The following is a 17,957-nucleotide window of genomic DNA, read 5'->3' as shown; positions in this document are numbered from 1 at the left end:
TGGGACCGCTCACCATTCACTTAACTTTTCCCAACAGGACAGCAAGCTCCTTGAGGAGAAAGGAAAACAGCCTTGCCTGGCCCTAGCTGGTGTGGCTCAGTGGATAGAGCGCTGGCCTGAACACTGAAGGATCCTGGGTTCGATTCCTGGTCAGGGCACATGCCCCAGTTGTGGGCTCGATCCCCAGTGTGGGGCGTGCAGGAGGCAGCCAATCAGTGATTCTCTCTCATCATGGGTGTTTCTCTCTCTCTACTTCTCCCTCCCTCTCTGAAATCAATAAAAAAATATATTTAAAAAAAAAATCTTGCCTGGTTTTCACATGCTCTCCTTGGAACCAAAAGCAGGGCCTGTATCCTCCCCATCGCTCACCTCCCCACCTTGTCCTCGGGTGGGGACATGATGGGCCCTCCTGTGAGGGTCCAGGGCAGCGGACGTGAGCTCAGGCTTGCCGAGTTCAAATCTTCCCTGGACTTCCGGAAGGTCTATCCTTGCAGATGACAATGCTCAGAGCTGGGGGGAGGCCTGGACCCCCAGAGAGAGAGGCCAGCAGGGCCACCGGGGCACGTGGAGAGGACACAGGTAAACGCATCCCTTCCTTGGGTGCTTCCTACCTGTCAGCTCTGCTTGACGCCTCAGGTGCATTGTCGCCGACCCCGGACACATTGTCACCGACCCCGGACGCACTGTCGCCGACCCCGGACACACTGTCGCCGACCCCGGACACACTGTCGCCAACCCCGGACACATTGTTGCAGATCCTGGTTACACTGTTGCCGACCCCGAACACATTGTTGCAGATTCTGGTTACACTGTTGCCGACCCCAGACACACTGTTGCAGGTCCTGGTTACATTGTTGCCGACCCCAGACACACTGTTGCAGATCCTGGTTACACTGTTGCCGGTCCTAACAGCGGCCCTGATCCAGTGGTATTAACCCAAACTACAGATGGGAACACTGAGGCCTGTAGCTCCCTTTCCCACGTGCCTCACTGCCCCTGAGACAGGGAGGCAGCGAGGTGTTTGAGAGGACGAGCCTTCAGAGGCAGCGCCGCGCACAAGCGAACCCCCTGACCCTGGCGGATGAAAGGCGGGCGCTGTCCAGGCTTGCCCCGGTGAGTTCCCATCCACCCCGTTCTGCATGCACACGGCGTGTTTTTTTGTTTGTCTTTTTTTTTTTTTACAAGGTTCTCTTTTACAAGCTAAACTCGAAAGGAACATGCCAAGTTCAAATGATTGTGTTTATATTTTCGGTAAGAAATATCCCACCTCCCAAGTCTCCCCGGGAGCACGCTGCTCTGAATGTAATTTCGGAGGTGCTAACCATGTTCAGGACTCCCCTTCACACCGTCCCAGACAAGCAAACTTCCGGGGGGGGGGGGGGCAGGCTTTACCTTCAATGAAGGTGACAAAGGCCTTGACCTGAATAGAACCTGGGGGGTGGGGGGCTGGATTCCCTGTGTGGGGTGTGCAGGAGGCAGCTGATCCATGATTCTCTCTCATCATTGATGTTTCTCTCCCTTGCCCTCTGAAATCAATAAAAAAAAACATATAAGATAAATAAATAAACCTTTCTAAATGTGAACCCGAAGAACCACCTGAACATGAAGTGTGGCCTCAGCGAAAAAAGTGAGAAAGTGGATTCTGAAAATACCGAGACGGTATGAAACCAAATACAAAAACACACACACGGACACAAAACTCCCTCACACTATGCAGCCAAGGCGAGCCCCACCAGGAAGGGCTGCGGGTCTGTGTTCGATTCTCACTGGTGAGCATCCTAAGGACAGCCACTTGCCCCAGGGGCCTCCTGTGAGAACAATAATTAACGTGGAACCGCGTATTTAAACGGAGCGATGGCAAGTAAATATCTCGGTTTCTTTTTCTCAGCAGGAATCAAGAGGGGGGTGGGGGGTGGTGTGTGTGTGTGTGTGTGTGTGTGTGTGTGTGTGTGTTTGGGTTTTTTTTTTTTTTTTTTTTTTGGTGTTTTTAAATCTCTCATCTCAGAAGAAATAGTGTGGGACTTCTCACGTATTAAAGTCCCGTAATGACATCTTAAATCCCACGTTGTAAAAAGCACACTACAGAGCGTAACTCTCCCCAAACTGTTTACATCGCTCAGCGAGAACTTAAGTCCCTCGTGCTCAGCACAGCCCGATAATCTTAATCCCGGGCCACATCCCAGGAGCTGCCACAGAAGCCTGCAGCTCGCACATCTTCCTGCAACTGGTTCCCAGGAGCGGAGCCAGAAAGCAAAATCCATGGGGTGGGGGGTAGGATGGGAGGGGGGGCCAGCTCTCTGCATCCTTGGGGAACGGTGAACTGTCACCCAAGAGGCTGCGTTTCCCTGCTGGCCGCTAGGTGGCGCGTCCGCATTGGTGAGGCGGGCAAAGTGTGTCCGTCCACCGGACATTTCTCAGACGCGGGCAGGAACGGACAAATGAAAGGATGGAGGGGAAGAGCATAATGAACAGATCTCCCAAATGGAAGGCGGACTCCTGGGGCTGGTCACTGTTTACCGGCGGGGGGGGGGGGGAAGGGGAGTAAAATCACACAGCTGTGTTTCACAAGCAAAAGGCAATCTCGTTCAAGAACCTTAAGAAAATTAAGTTGCATTCGACTGAGCACCTACTATGTGCCAAGCTGTCACACTGACATGGCCAAGGGTGTCCTGTCTTCCTGGCACTATGCAAGGAGCACGTCGCATCCCTAAGAGCAGTAATGCCTGGCTGGTGTGGCTCAGGGGTTGAGCGTCAACCTAGGAACCAGGAGGTCACAGGTTCGATTCCCGGTCAGGGCACATGCCCGGGGTGTGGGCTCGATCCCCAGTAGGGGGCGTGCAGGAGGCAGCCGATCAGTGATTCTCTCTCATCATGGATGTTTCTCTCTCTCTCTCCCTCTCTCCCTTCTGCTCTGAAATCAATAAAAAATTATATTTTTTTTACAAAAAGAGCAGTAGCAAGTTTAGGTTAGATGCCAGCCTCTATCCTCAACACTTGGTGTATAGAGTAACTCATTTAATTTTTAAGTAGGTTCTATTAAAATTACAGTTTCAGCCTAGCCGGTGTTGTACAGTGGTTAGAGCGTCGGCCTGAAGACGGAAGGGTCCCGGGGTTCCATTCCGGTCAAGGGCACCTGCCTGGGTTGTGGGCTCGACCCCCAGTAGGGGGCGTGCAGGAGGAAGCCGATCAGTGATTCTCTCTCATCATGGATGTTTCGCTCTCTCTCTCCCTCTCCCTTCCTCTCTCTGACATCAATAAAAAATTAAAAAAAAAAAATTAGGGCCACATAACTGTAAAAGTGACCGCAGCCAGAGGCATCGTCAAAGCAGTGACTTTTCGCTGTGTTCCGGTACAATCTGAATAGCAGCCCACACGTCTAAGAAATCCCCCCCCCCCCCCCAGTCCGGGGCAGGAGGAGGAAGGAGAAAAGGGAGCCCTCTGGCATGGGTTCCTCTGGTGCTTTATGTAAGCACAGCAAGTAACTTCCACGGTTTGACTCAGAGCCTTCAAAACTTATATAAGGTTAAAAAAACACACACACGTGTAAGGCATTCTATGGTATGAGAATGAATTTTCTTTTTTTTTTTTAACTTAAGAACTCAGTCCAGCCCTAGCCAGTTTGGCTCAGTGGATAGAGCGTCAGCCTGCGGACTGAAGGGTCCCGGGTTCGATTCTGGTCAAGGGGAGGTACCTCGGTTGTACACTCCTCCTTGGTCCGGGCCCTGGTTGGGACGTGTGCAGGAGGCAACCCACCGATGTGTTTCTCTCATGTCGATGTTTCTCTCTGATTTTCCCTCTCCCTTCCACTCTAAGAAATCAGTGGGGAAAATACCCTCAGCTGAGGATAACAAAAAAAAAAGAGGAGGAGAAGGGAGAGGAGGAGGGAGAGGAGGAGGGAGAGGAGGAGGGGGAGGAGGGGGAGGAGGAGGGAGAGGAGGAGGGAGAGGAGGAGGGGGAGGAGGAGGAGGAGGAGGAGGAGGAGGAGGAGGAGGAGGAGGAGGAGGAGGAGGGAGAGGAGGAGGGAGAGGAGGAGGAGGAGGAAGAGGAGGAGGAGGGAGGAGAGGAGGAGAACTCATTCCAATAAGACAAGGAGAAAAAAAAATAGTTCTCAGCTCAAGTATAGAAATACCAATATTCCCTTGAGATTGTGAAATTGATTGATTTCCTAAGCCTTAAGCATAATGGGAATATGTGTGTGTCGGGGGGGTGGGGGGGTAGGAAATTCTTCAAAACTGGTATCTGGCTCTCTACAATCGGAGTAAAACTGATGGTTTAAAAACAGGGAACAATGTGGCCTTCGAAAGTTTGAAATCAAAGCTGTTGTTCATATTTTGGGTCAGAGAAGACCAAAGCTATTTAACAAAAGCAACTCCGTGGTGGGGAGGGACTAGGCATCTATTGCGCTAACAGCCTCACACTTGTTTATTCCCCTTTTTGTACCAAACACGTGTACCCCTTCCTCAGAACAAATCAGTTTGGTGTTTTTGCTTTAAATATATTTTTATTGATGTCAGAGAGGAAGGGGGAGAGACAGAGAGAAACATCAACGATGAGAGAGAATCATGGATCGGCTGCCTCCTGCACGCCCCACACTGGGGATCGAGCCTGCAACCCGGGCCTGTGCCCTGACCAGGAATTGAACTTGACCTCCTGGTTCCTAGGTCCACGCTCAACCACTGAGCCACACTGCCCCGGCTCCCCCCCCTCCTTCGTTTCATTCAAATCCTATTTTTACCAATAACTAGACAACTCCCTCTCGTTGCCAAACACCATTTTGAAGGCAGGGTCAGAGCGCTGGACGCGTTATTCACGTGGTTGCCTGCGTCTCCCTGAGGGACATCTCCGAAAAATCAAGAAACTGCCCCAGGAGCGCACGTGCAACTGTCGCGCGTTTAGGAAATTGAGAGCAGCGCATCCCTCGGCCTCAGGAAGCACCTGCCAGGAGTTGGCGAAGGAGGGCAGCTCAGAGCGAGTTGGCCCGCGGGCACAAATACCTCCTCTGTGAACTTGGGCTGATTATATATATATATATATTTTTTTTTTTTTTCCAATTGAGTTTTGAAAACAAATTGAAGAAAATCACGAGCTGGAGGAACGTGGCCGGTGCGTTTTTATGATGAAGAAACGCTTCACGTGTTAATTGCCTCCTCAATTTCATTTTTACCCTCGCACGCCTTTAAAGGCAGCAAATTAGTGGAAATTAGACAAAGTCTCCAAATGAGAAGTGTCCCGATTTCCGGAAGGCTAATTAAGCGGTGCGTAAAAGCGGAAAAGGTTTTGTTGTTGTTAATCCTCACCTGAGGATATTTTCCCATTGATTTTTTTTTTTTTTTTTTTTTAGAGAGAGAAGATGAGAGGGAGGGAGAGGAGGGGAAAGAGAAACATCGATGTCAGAGAGACCCATCAATTTAAGTTGCCTCCCGCAGGAGCCTGGACTGGGGCTGGGATCGAACCTGCAACCCTGGCACGCCCTTGACAGGGACTGGAACCCACAAACCTTTGGTGGGTGGGGGCGGCGCTCTAACCACTGAGCCACAGCGGCCAGGGCAAATGCGGAGACGTTTTGCCAGAAGTCCCATGGCCCCTGCAACTCAGAACATGCCACACGACATGCGTGCACACACCTGTGACTCCTGGCGTTTTGGCAGAAGGGAGGTCTGGCACTGCGCATTTTAAATCAAAACTGTCAAAACAACCCTTGTTATAAAGAAGGCAGGGTGGCCGACCATGACGGGCGAATGTCTCCTTTAGGTCAGGCCCTGCGGCGTGACGCTGCACCCCGAGGCACAGGGTACATCTAAGCACAGGCCTTCAGAAGATCAACGGGTTCAGCTTCATTATCTTAAGTCTACAGCAAGGTTCTGGAAGGGCCTATTAAAAAAAAAATGCTGTTTGCAGTCTCCTTGAAAACAATGTATCGTGTAACAGTTTGCAGGCAACTCTATTTCAGGCCCGAGTAGCTGAGATGCCCCCGAGGCCACCAGCAAAGCCCTCTCTTGCTTCCAGTGGGCTCAGGCGGGGCCCGGCAACATTGCATACAGCAGGCGCCCACTCAGCGCTGGCTGCGTCTGTCCCTGTTGCTTCTCGTGGCTTCTCTCGCCCCGCACAGGGCACCACGTTCTTCCCAAACCAATGAAAACCCGGATGGAAAGGAAGCGGCCATGCCTCAGGGATCCCCCCCCTGGCACCACTCGTAAGGCAACAAGTGAAAATGATCAACAGTAACGAGAGGAAACGCATTCTTCTCCCCTGAACTCAGCCAAAACAAAGACCCAAACCAAACGTAAACAACAACTCTGCGCTGCATCCCTCCCTAGGAAAGGGCCAAGGTAAATGTGGAAAGGGCAGAACACTGTGGCAACCACACACACACACACACACACACACACACACACACACAAATGCCTTTGTTGGATGGTAAAAAAATCTTTTGCTCCTTAAGAAAAAAAAAACTTTTAAGGACGGTACGCCTGCAGAGCTGCTGTAGGTTACAAAGATGCTTTTTCCAGCTCAGATGCTAGGGCTGTGCAAGAAATAAAATAAGCAACAAAGGGATAAAAAAACAAAACAAAACAAAAAAACAACCCCACTACATTCAAATGAACAGCTCATCTTCATTCAGTCTTTACCAGCCGGGGTGGTGCCTATGGAAGATCAGAAAAGAAAGTGAAAATTCCTGACCCCTCTGACAACACGCCGTCAGTTCTGTGTTGGAAAACATATGGAAAGAGCTGGAAATATTTAAAAAAAAAAAAAAAAAAAAACCAACACAATAAAACAAAAAAAAAAGCCACCCGGACTCAGCTTCTAAACTCTCATCTTGGAAAGACCAACAGTGTTTCGGGTTCAGTGAAGAATTTTCCTGCTACAAACCTGACTAGCGTGTGTGTGTGTGTGTGTGTGTGTGTGTGTGTGTGTGTGTGTTTCCATCCAGCCCCTCCATCTTGAATTTGAACTCTGTATAACCAAGACTCTGTTCTCCTGGCTGTCCATGTCTCCTGGATTCTTTTCATGAAATGGCCACAGTGTGGAAATGCATGGGATTTAAAAAAAAAAAAAAAAGAAGAAGAAAAAAAGGTCATCGCATTACTTGGCTATCACCCGCAAGCGTCAAGCTTCAACGATCCGTTGGGGGTATGATTGCAATGATGACAAAACTCCTTCAGTAAAACAGGGGACAGCCAGGGACCAACCTGTTGGCCCAATGTCCTTAAGAATTTCAACCTAACCCCTAGGTAACCGAGCGTTCCTCCCCGCCTTGGCGTATTTCTTTGAAAATAAAGAAAGAACCGGTTTGTTGAAACAGAAGTCACATACCACAGAAGTCACTCACGTTCAGTATATTCAGGGAGTTGTGCGATGGTCGCGGGGATCGAGCTGTAGCACATTGTCATCGCCCCCCCCAAAAAAAAAAGAAACGGGGTACCCTTCCCCAGGAACCCCCCCCTCCCCCTTCACACACACACACACACACACACACACACACACACACACACCGTCTCCTCTCCTCTCAGCCTTCCAACCCCTGCTCTCCTTTCTCCCTATGGACGGGCTCCCTCGGAGCTTTGCAAACGTGGGATCAGTCCCCCCGATACGTGATCCTCCGGGCCTGACTCCTTCCGCTTTGCGTGTTTTTAAGGTTCTCCCGGTCAACCTGCCCATGTTTCCCAAGGTCGGACTTTTCCAATCCTCCCGACACATCAAACCCAGAAAAATGACCGTGTCCCGGGCTCCGCTGCCTCTGAGGCATCCACACACTAGCCTTTGCTGCGCGGCCTCGTCCCAACTCCTTCTGCTGGTGAGAAAACTCCAACTCCTTCAGGAGGCACCCGGTCCCATTCCTGACCAGGGGCCATGCCTGTGTCTGGGGCAGAAAAATGACTGAATCCTTTTTACGGAGATGGCTATGACATGTTTAAAAGTGCACTTCATTCTTTTTTTTGGGGGGGGGAGGACCATCCGATTAGCTGGCCACCAAGCCTGGCTCCCAACCTCCTTCTGAAGATGCTCTGAATTTGAGGGGTATTTTGTTTTTTTTTTCCTAAGCTCATCCTATGGCTGGCAGCAAGGGGAACCGCTAACCCAAAGTAGGCCAGCACAATGGGGGACCACCAGCACCCCACTCTTTACGACTGCCCTCGACCGCCCGCCCAGAGAATCCCAGCCAGACTGATCGGGTCCCGTGGCTATTGTATCAGAGTTGTGTTTTCTAGCACCTTCTGGGCTTAAAAAAAAAAAAAAAAAGGAATGGATGCCGGCTCTGGGGTACCCTGAACACTCCCAGCTCCAGGGGCTGGGTTAGATGGTCCACAAAAGCGGGCATTTCCGGTGGCTGGGGGCCTCAGGTGCCCACCATTTCAAGGCCTCCTGGAGAAAGGCTCTGGCTCTGGGGGGCTGGAAGCGCCCATGACGCCCCCTCCCCCTCCCGCCTGCTTTCTCAAGAAAAAAAAAGACAGAAAGAAAAGAAAAAAACCCGCCTGTCAGAAAGAATGTATCTTCCTGAAGCCCGCTCCCAGCCACAGGACACGCTCCTGCCCCCAGGCCTCCTGGGAGGAGGCCAGCCATCCCCCCTTTGGTGAATTTCAGAAGTTACTCACGTGAAATCACAAAACCAGAGCCGCGGCCGCAGCCCAGCCCGGGGTCAAGGGCAGGAACGAGCGTTCCCTGCATTGGGTCTCCGGCGTTTTCCACACTTTACGTGGCTTTTAAAGGCTAGGAGCCCCCCAGCCCCCCTCCTCACACCCCAAAATGCGGGTCGGTGAGCCTCAGACGGGGAACCCCAAGCCTCTCGCCCCATCCGAGGAGCTGAAAGTTGAGAAAACAAAAGAACAGGAGGGCTCCGATTGGGCCAAGGTCTGGCGGGCCTCGAGGCGCGTCTGAACTCCACGCAGCCAACACGCGAATTCGATGAAATAAAAAACAAACCTGCTCTCCCTGCGCCGGGGACTCGCGGCTTACCAGGCACGGAAGGAGGGTGTGTTTTTTAGACAGACAGCCTTTCCGAATTGAATTGCGCCCTGGACGGGGCCAGGCGGCGCCCGAGGCCTCCGGAGTCTCCCCTTCGCTCATCAGGGCTCAGGGGTGATCTTTAAGTGGCACCACCTGCATACATACATACCCTTGGCAACCATTAGCTCACCAGCACGCCGTTCCCAGCCGCGTTCTGCGCCTGCATGGAAACTTTTTAATCGCCACCAAGTTACCTTCCCTTCAACAATGTAGCACCTTTGTAATTAATTCCCTGAGAATTACAGGACCCCCTCCTCACCTCCCTCCGCAGCCCATGGCGGGGGGGGGGGGGGGGAACGGGACCGTAACTTCTTTTCCCCCCTCCCTCCCTCCCCCTCCCCGCTCTTCCCTACCCCTACCCGACGCTACCCCAACAAAAGCTATCAGATTGCAAGCGATAGCGCGTGTGGAGCGATATTGCTTATTAACTATGTACAAAGGAAGTGCGGGGCGGGGGGGGGGGCGCCACACTGTTCTGGCCTCAAAGCCAAGGCCAGGGCTGCGCGCTCGCAAAACAAAACACGCTCCTCTCTCCTCTCGCCTCCTCCTCCTCCTCCGCCGCCGCCGCCGCCGCCGCCGAGCCTCGCGCTCTGGCCGGAGCCACGGCATTTCGGGGTCCTCGCGCGGCGCGGCCGTGTGGCGGCGGCGACACCCCCACGTTGCAAGCACCGGCGTGGAACTGCACGTCGGCTCCGACCACACACCCACTCGCGCACTCGGGTGCCGCGTAACCACCCCCTCTCCAGCCGGGCCAGGAGGAGGCGAGCGGCCACGGGATGGCTACAAAGTGGGAGGTCCCAGAGCCCTCGGGACTCCGGCGGGACGCGCTCCCCAGAAGCGCGTAGTTGGCGAAGGGCACCCCCGCCTTCGCACCTTCTCCCCGCCCCCCCCACGGGGCTGCACGGCGGGATGCGGAACTCGGCTGGACCGCTCCCCGCACCTGAGAGCCACACCGCGCAGCCCTGGGAAGCCGGGGGCGGGTCGCCCGCGGCGGAGCCAGCGAAAGTGACGGGAAAGGCCAAGAAGCTAAAGAGCCGAGGGGTGCCCAGCGCGTCGCGAGACAGGAGGCCGCGCTGAGATGTTTGGGGAGGTGTGCTGGGGTGCGGGTCCTCTCCGCCGCCGGGCAACTCTCCGCTGAGGATAACTTGCACCGTCCCCTCCCCCCCCCCCGCCCGGCCAGTGGGCTCCCCGCCACCAGACACCGAGTCTGCCCCGCTGCCAGGGCTCGGCGCGCCCGCGGGAGCGCAGTCCCCGCCGTCCGTGCGCTGCGCTGGGGCCAGGGCGGCCGCCGATCCTCTCCGCGCGCCCGGAGGGGGACGAGGTGCGGGTGGCGGGGTCCGGCCGGGCACAAACTTCCCCGATCGAGTCCCAGCGCCTCGAGGGGCACTGAGCGCTTCGGGGACGCGCTGCCCGCGGGGCAGGGCGCTCGGGACATCGGTAGAGAAAGCCCCCAAGGTCCTTCTTGCGGGGGGGACGCGCTGAGCCAGGGCGCGCGGGGGTGTAAGTCACCAGCCCGGGCCCCCGCGCTGAGCCCCTCTGCGCCCCACCCCGCCGCTCCCGCGCGGGGGGTGAGGGGGGGCGATAGCCGCGACCCCTCGGATTTCGCAAACAGGGCGCAGCCCGTCGATGGAAAAGTTCCCGCGGCGGCTGTGGGCGGGCGGGCGGCGGGCAGATACTCACTTTCTCCGCTCGTCGGCCAGAAGGCGAGCGTGGCGGTGAAAAACAGCAGCGCCCACAGCGAGGCCAGGGACCCTCCTCCGAGAGCGGACTTCATCCCTGCGGCTTAGCACAAAACTCTCCTTTCTCAAAAATAAAAAAGGGATGGGGAGGGCAAGGAAAAGTCACCAACGCAGTCTTCGCCCCCTTTTCCGAAGGCAAGGGCGAAGGAAACAGGACTCCCAAGGCGGGGCGCACGGGGCGGGCGGCGCGGGGGGCCGCTCAGCGGCGGCCGAGGGCTGGGCGCACTGGGGAACTCGGGGCGCACCGGGGCGGGCGCTCGGCGGCGTCGGCCTCCATTTTCAAAGCAGAGAGAGGCGCGGGGGGGGGGGGGGCAACTGCACCGAGAGGGGGCAAAGCCCAAATCCGTCCCGGCTCCGGCTCCACAAACCCGACCCCGACCCCGGGGGGAGGCTGTCCGCTGCCTGAGCCTTGGCGGCGGGAGGGCGCGATGCAGTTCGCAAGCTTTGCCCGAAGTGCCGGGCGCGGGCGAGGCCGAGATGCGAAGTCAAAAATGAATGAGCGGCTCCGCTCCGGCTGGTCCTGCGGGCTCGCCGCCGCCGCCTCCCTCAGCGCCGCCGCCGCGAGCTCCTGCCCAAATCCAGGACGCACACAAAGCGACGGGCCGCCCGCGCCGCGCTCAGCGCTCCCGCTGCCCGCCCCGCGTCGGCCCCCGCCTGCCGCCGCCGCCGGCTCCGCGCGTGGGGGCTCCGGCTAAGCTGAAGGTCAAAGCCGAGGCGCGCGGCGCGCCGTGGAGCTCCCCCGGCGCGGGAGGGGCGTGGAGGGCCCGGGGAGCGGGGCCGAGGGTCTGCAGGCACCCGCACGGGCGCGCCGGGGGCAGACGCACGGACTGCGTCCCCCTGGCTCGCCCGCCTCTCTCGAGCTCGCCCGGTGCGCTCGCGTGTCCTCAGGTTTTTCCCTTTTTTTTTTTTCCTCCGCTGAGCGGAGTTAATGCTGGTAAACAAGAGCCTCAGCCTCGCCGCGCTGCTGCCGCCGCCGCCGCCGCTGCCACACACTGGGGGCTGGCGCGCTCGCGCCTGGGTCCGCGCACACGCTCCCGCGCGCCCCCGGGAGCCGCCACCGCCGCAGCCGCGGCGCGCCCAGGGCCCGGCCCAGCCCGGCGCGCGCCAAGAGCCGGAGTCCTGGATCCCCGGGACGTGCGGAGCGGAGCCGGAGCGCGAGGTGCAAGGCGGAGAGGCACCGCCCCCGCCCCCCGCCCGCGCGCGCCCAGACACCCGCTCGCTCGCTCGCGCGCGCCCCCTCCCCGCTCTCGCCCCCACCCGCACTGCGCGGGCCACTCTGCACGCGCCCTCCCCTCCCGCAAGACTCCAAAAACAATGTCCCAGGCGCCAGTCCGGGCTCGGTAGAGGGGGCCGAGCGGGGAGAGGCGAAGGGGAGGGAGCGGGGAGTGCGGGGCCCGAGAGGTTCATTGAAAAACAACAGCGCGGTTGGAAAGCGCGTTTCCCTCGTTCTTGAAAAGCTTCATTGTTTCTTGCAGCTGTTGCAAAATAAATAAAGAAGTGCGTGCAGGCGGCATTTTCTCGCAGCCCGCTGGGAAGCCCGAACGCGGCGGGAGGGCACACCTGGGCGAAAGGAGACCCCCAAGGCGGGCGCTTTCCCGCAAGGCTGGGGCGGCCGCGGCGTCGCGACTTGGAAGCCCAGAGTCGTGGGGCTCGCGGGGAGCTGACGGGGGAAGGGCGCGGCCCGTGGGGCTCGGCCTGGGGATGCGAGCGGAGACGACCCGCAGCTGGGGAAGGGGGGGCTCAGACAGGCTGCCCCGCGCGCCCAGGGCGCGTGCCGGCGCCGACCGCCAGGGGGCGCAGCGGGCGCCCTGGCAGGCTTGCCCTCGGAGTGTCGCCTCCCTCCCCGAGAGGAAATGTGGGGGCCCGGACTAGGGGCCCGGCGCGCTGGGTCGCGCTGGCGGGGCCTCGAGGACCCACGGCCCTCCCCTTGCGCTGCTCTGCGCTCCACCACGTGGACGGCTGCGGGGAGCGGCCGAAGCGCGTGCACGGTGCGGGCTGCGGTGGCCCCGAGGCTAGGGGGTGTGTCCTAGGGGGCCCCAAAGGCAGAGGTCGGCGGGGGGTGGGGGGGCCTCGGCCGGGGCCCTGTCTCCTGGTTGGAGTGGGGACCTTGGAACCCTCTGCACAGGCGCGTGATCAGTGGTCAGGGCGGAAACCCTCCCGCACCTGCCCTAGGCCCTGCGGGCACCTCCCTCTGGCTTCCTTTGCTGTGTGAGGGAGCAGACACCAGCACCCAGCCCAGGTCTCCTCGGGGGGGTTCCTAGAACGTCCCCCAGGAGAGGGTTCCCCAAAGCCAGAGCGCCCGAGGGCTGCCACCTAACGAATCAAGGCGGCGGAGACCGACCGACCAGGTCCTCAAAGGGGGGGACCTGCCTGGCAAGGGCTGAAGAAAGGGAGTTCGAAAGATGTGGACTTTCAAAAAAAAGGGAGAGGAGCCCGCGTCGCCTTCTGTGATCGGTTTCAGGACGCGGCTCATGGATGTCAAGAAGAAATAAAAAGAAGGTGGCGAACCCAAGTCCTGGAGTTCTAGATGGAGGTGTTTGTCTCCTCGGCAGCCAGGCTGTCTGGCCAGAGGCTTCTCTGTTCTAAAGAAAAGGGATATGAAAAGAATTCCGAGTTCCACCATGCAGCCCATCGTTGGTGATTTTTTTTTTTTAAATTAAGGACCTGAACACAAGTCAAAAGCTATCATCATGGAGACCTGGCCTCCCCCCACCGCCACCCCCACCCTCACCCCCACTATTTACCCTCTGGATAAATTTTTAGCTCAATCCAGTGAGTCAGTTGTATAGAAGGAAAGTCGAACTTTTTTTTTCTTTTTTTCTGAAGAGAGTTATGCATATGGGATTGTTTTTGCCTGACTGAAATTCAGCTTCATTTTTTTTTTTTTCACTACAATGTTCCAGTTTTCGATGATCTGGACGTTCACGAAGGAGCAATCTTTTTTTAAAAAAGAAACTTACATTGTAGCCTGTGTCGTTTAAAAAGTGGGAACTACGTGGGAATGATTAAAATTCAAGTCGACGGATTTTTAAATATTTCTTCAGAGGATTCCCTGCGTGAGGCTGGTCTGGACGTGTACGGAGCCATCCGGCACTTAAGTGAAAAGGAAAAATCAATATTCTTATATTCTCGCTACATTTGGTGTTTAGAATTTTAAAGCACGTACTTGTAAATCCAGGCAGAAGTTTAGAGCTGACTTTTAAAAGACTAATGCTAATATAAAAATCTTTAAATGCTACACAATATAGTTTTAGTATTAGTAATAAAAACTCCCATTTAGGGGTCCCTAAGGACAGGAGATACATAAATAAGGAGAAATGCTTAGTTATTTCCATTGTAGGGGGGGGTGTTTGTTTGTTTAACCAAAATACCTTTCCCTTTGTATATATTTTTGTAATGTCTGTGTTTCCCTAAAGTAGTAGGAAATCAGTAAGATTAAGCTATTGTAGACAGTGAAGTTAGACACTCATTATATAGCTTAATGTTGAAGGGGGGGGTGGGGAGGGAAGGGAAGACTCAAAATGGAGTTTGTCTTTCAGCTTTAACTCGATCACATGGACAAAGAAGGCGATTTTTTTTTTTTTCCCCAATGATTCCACTCTTCCTACCGAAGTCAAACTTAGTTTTTTCAACCTTGGAAGTGAAATCGTGGAGCCGAACAGTGAGTGGAGTCTTTGCTTCACCACCCCACTGACAATGCATCGAAATGCGTTGTTTCGCCCTGGCTGGTGTGGCTCAGAGGATAGAGCGTCGGCCTGCGGACTGAAGGGTCCCAGGTTCGATTCCGGTCAAGGGCACGTGCCTGGGTGGCGGGCTCCATCCCCAGTAGGGGACGTGCAGCAGGAGGCAGCCGATCCATGATTCTCTCTCATCATTGATGTTTCTGTCTCTCTTTCCCTCTCTGAAATCAATAAAGATATTTAAAAAAAAAAAGGAATGTGTTGTTCCCACACAATTCTCCCCGCACATGCTGCGGGGATTTTCCTATACACTGCCTTCCTTTGGCAGCAGGCACCTGGTGGCTCCTTCTCATTTGTTACAAACTGTTTGCCTGAAAGCAGCTTTATGTGAAATCATTCTGCTAAACGCAGGGGACCCCGCCCGCCCCCTAATGCAATCTACAAGAAGGGAGAAGATGAGGCACAGCACACCTGACAATTGACAAGGATTCCTAGAAACACAACACATTGTATCCTATTCCCAGAAGGCAGTGCTATTCAGCAGCAGCACTGAGCAAGCCACAGCCACACGTAGCAGAAGATCTTTGAAACACAATGATAAGAAAAAAAAACAAAAACAACTTTCTTCCGTTAAAAAAAAAAAAATGCAAGTTTTGAAACACTGCACAAATGAGACCATTTTGAGAAAGCTCTTAAAAGCAAGGACTACAGACCGGCCGGTGTGGCTCAGTGGTTGAGCATCGACCTAGGAACCAGGAGGTCACGGTCAGGGCACATGCCCGGGTTATGGGCTCGATCCCCAGTAGGGGGCGTGCAGGAGGCAGCTGATCCATGATTCTCTCATCATGGATGTTTCTCTCTCTCTCTGCCTCTCTGAAATCAATAAAAAAAAACATTTTTTTTTTAAAAAGCAAGGAAAACAAACACAGGTGGCAAATGTTTGAAAGCAAAAGAATGAACCGCATGGCCAGATGTATTTGGGGTGCCGTGTTTTAGCAAGAGGATTCCTAAAGAAGGCGAAATCCAGGACCCTGGTCCCCTCCGGGCGGGACCGGGGAGAAACCCACAGGCAATGGGATATTCTTAGAAACGCGCACATTCCCAGACCGGGGGGTGCGTGTCCAGTTTCCACGCTCGAGTTATGCTTCATAACCAACACACGTGTTACACACATCTTTGTATATCCAATCTATGAGAGAAGAGAATAAAAGATACACTGGGTGGCCAGATGAGGATGATCTCTGAGCGCATAATAATCTGGCCGCTTGGTGTATATACGGAGGAAAGCCACAGACGAGACCATCCCGGTTTTCCAATGCGATGCTGCCAGATTCCAAGCTCTCCGTGTACGCGACTCCAAAGAACCAGGAAAAATGATAGCGGGAAGGTCTCCTCCTTCCGGAGACGCTTCAGAGAGCGGTGCGCTCACATCCAATCAACGCAATTCCAGACAGAACCAAACCCCGCCACAAAAGACAGGTACACGAATTCACCTCACAGGTCCTGAGAGTCCCTAATAAAGAAGGCATTATGTAAACCGTCCGGCCGTTTCCTGTAAGGTTAGACAGACAGCGGACCTATAACCCAGCCATTCTATGCCTTGCAATTTAACCGAAAGAAATGGAAATACGGCCCAGTCGCTGTGGCTCAGGGGTGGAGCACCAACCTATGAACAAGGAGGTCCCGGTTCCATTCCTGGTCAAGGGCACATGCCGGGGTTGCGGGCTCCATCCCCAGTAGGGGGCGTGCAGGAGGCAGCCGAGCCATGATTCTCTCTCATCATGGATGTTTCTGTCTCTCTCTCCCCTCTCCCTTCCTCTCTGAAATGAATAAAAAAATATATCTTTTTAAAAACCACACTGAACTGTACACTTAGTATGGCTACACCTCCCTGTGTGTAATCCTATCTGAATTGGAAAAGGTAAAAAGGGCGCGTTAGGTGATCTAGAAATGTTGCGACTGTTCTAACAAAGGTCAGCCCGAAGCTCTCCCCTTTTGCTATTAGGGGAGTTAGTCGACATGTTCATCTCCAACCTCTACACCCACTGCTGTCTCTATGGATAAATGCGCTTCCAGGGGTCCGTCTGCCCCAGGTCCCCTGCAAAGGGCTTGTGTTGTGGGAGGCACCAAAGCTATGGGGGTGGGGGGAGGCTGGAAAGGTACTTAGCGAACTCCACGTGGCCCAGTCCTGCCCAGCCACAGCAATCCCGGTCTCCTTGAGATCTGTGCGCGCTCAACTAGAGATAACGTTCTAGTTTAGATGTGCACAGATAAGCCACCTCGCAGGGCCATATAGGCTGCGTCCCTCCATGATACTTGAAAAGCGATGTGGGCCCAGCCAGTGTGGCTCAGTGGTTGAGCTTCGACCTAGGAGCCAGGAGGTCACAGTTCGATTCCACGTCAGGGCACATGCCCAGGTTGTGGGGTCGATCCCCAGTAGGGGGCGTGCAGGGGGCAGCCGATCCATGATTCTCTCTCATCACTGATGTTTCTCTCTCTCTCTCTCTCAATCTCTCTCTCTCTCTCTCTCTCTTTCTCCTTCTCTCCTTCTCCCTTCCTCTCTGCACTCAATAAATAAATATATATATCCTATATAATAAAAGGGTAATATGCAAATCGACCGATCGGCAGAACGACCGGTCGCTATGACGCATACTGACCACCAGGGAGCAGATGCTTGACTCAGGAACTTCCCCCTGGTGGTCAGTGTGCTCCCACGGGGGGAGCTCCGCTCAGCCAGAAGCTGGGCTGATGTCTGGCAAACGCAACGGAGGTGGCAGGAGTTTCTCCCGCTTCCACGGCAGTGCTAAGGACGTCCGACCGACCAATCAAGCCATCAGTTGGACACCCCCCGAGAGCTCCTGGACTGCAAAAGGGCACAGGCCTGGCTGAGAGACCCCCACCACCACCCGTGAGTGCACAAATGTCGTGCACCGGACCTCTAGTATATATACACGTATAAAAGAATGTTTCTTGCCCTAGCCGGTGTGGCTCAGTGGATAGAGCATCGGCCTGCGGACTGAAGGGTCCCCGGTTTGATTCTGGTCAAGGGCATGTACCTTGGTTGCAGGCACATCCCCAGTAGGGGGCGTGCAGGAGGCAGCTGATGGATGTTTCTCTCTCATCGATGTTTCTAACTCTCCCTCTCCCTTCCTCTCTGTAAAAAATCAATAAAATATATTTTTTTAAAAAAGAAGAAGAATGTTTCTTCTTTCCCAATAGAAACAAATAACCATACGATGTTGGCTCATATGTCACGTTCCCCAACATGTTACTGTTTTGAAGTCTTTGCTTGGTTCTCCACCTGGTGTGGCAAGAGCTCGAAGTCATCGGACGTCCGGGCAGAGACTAGGTCCAGACCCTCTGGAGAAATTGTCCAAAGAAAGCACTGGAGTGGCTGGGAGGGGGCCAGGGTGGCCTCTGGGGTCCCCTCCAATGCCGGGATCACCGGGCGTTCCCATTCTATCTCTGTGGGCCTTGCTGTGTCCAGGGGCCAGTTGAAGGGGCTTGAACAGCGATCACCGTCCAC

General features: G+C 55.0%; 1 protein-coding gene across 2 annotated transcripts in view; it reads right to left on the bottom strand.

The window, feature by feature from the left end:
- The window catches only part of IGF1R (insulin like growth factor 1 receptor), a 132,790-nt gene extending 121,881 nt beyond the window's left edge, over window positions 1–10,909 (bottom strand). The window contains exon 1 of one of the 2 annotated variants that reach the window (XM_080651636.1): window positions 10,690–10,909. In XM_080651636.1, coding sequence (XP_080507762.1) covers window positions 10,690–10,783 — 94 coding nt within the window. In that variant the 5' untranslated portion in view covers window positions 10,784–10,909. Of the gene's footprint in view, window positions 1–9,118; window positions 9,204–10,689 lie in introns of those variants that run through there. The other variant, XM_080651637.1, reaches the window with a different exon arrangement.
- Window positions 10,910–17,957: the final 7,048 nt, after the last annotated feature.

The sequence above is a fragment of the Plecotus auritus genome (assembly GCF_963455305.1).
Source record: "Plecotus auritus genome assembly, chromosome: 15".
Classification (NCBI taxonomy): domain Eukaryota; kingdom Metazoa; phylum Chordata; class Mammalia; order Chiroptera; family Vespertilionidae; genus Plecotus; species Plecotus auritus.
This window is presented reverse-complemented; position numbering and strand designations above follow the sequence as displayed.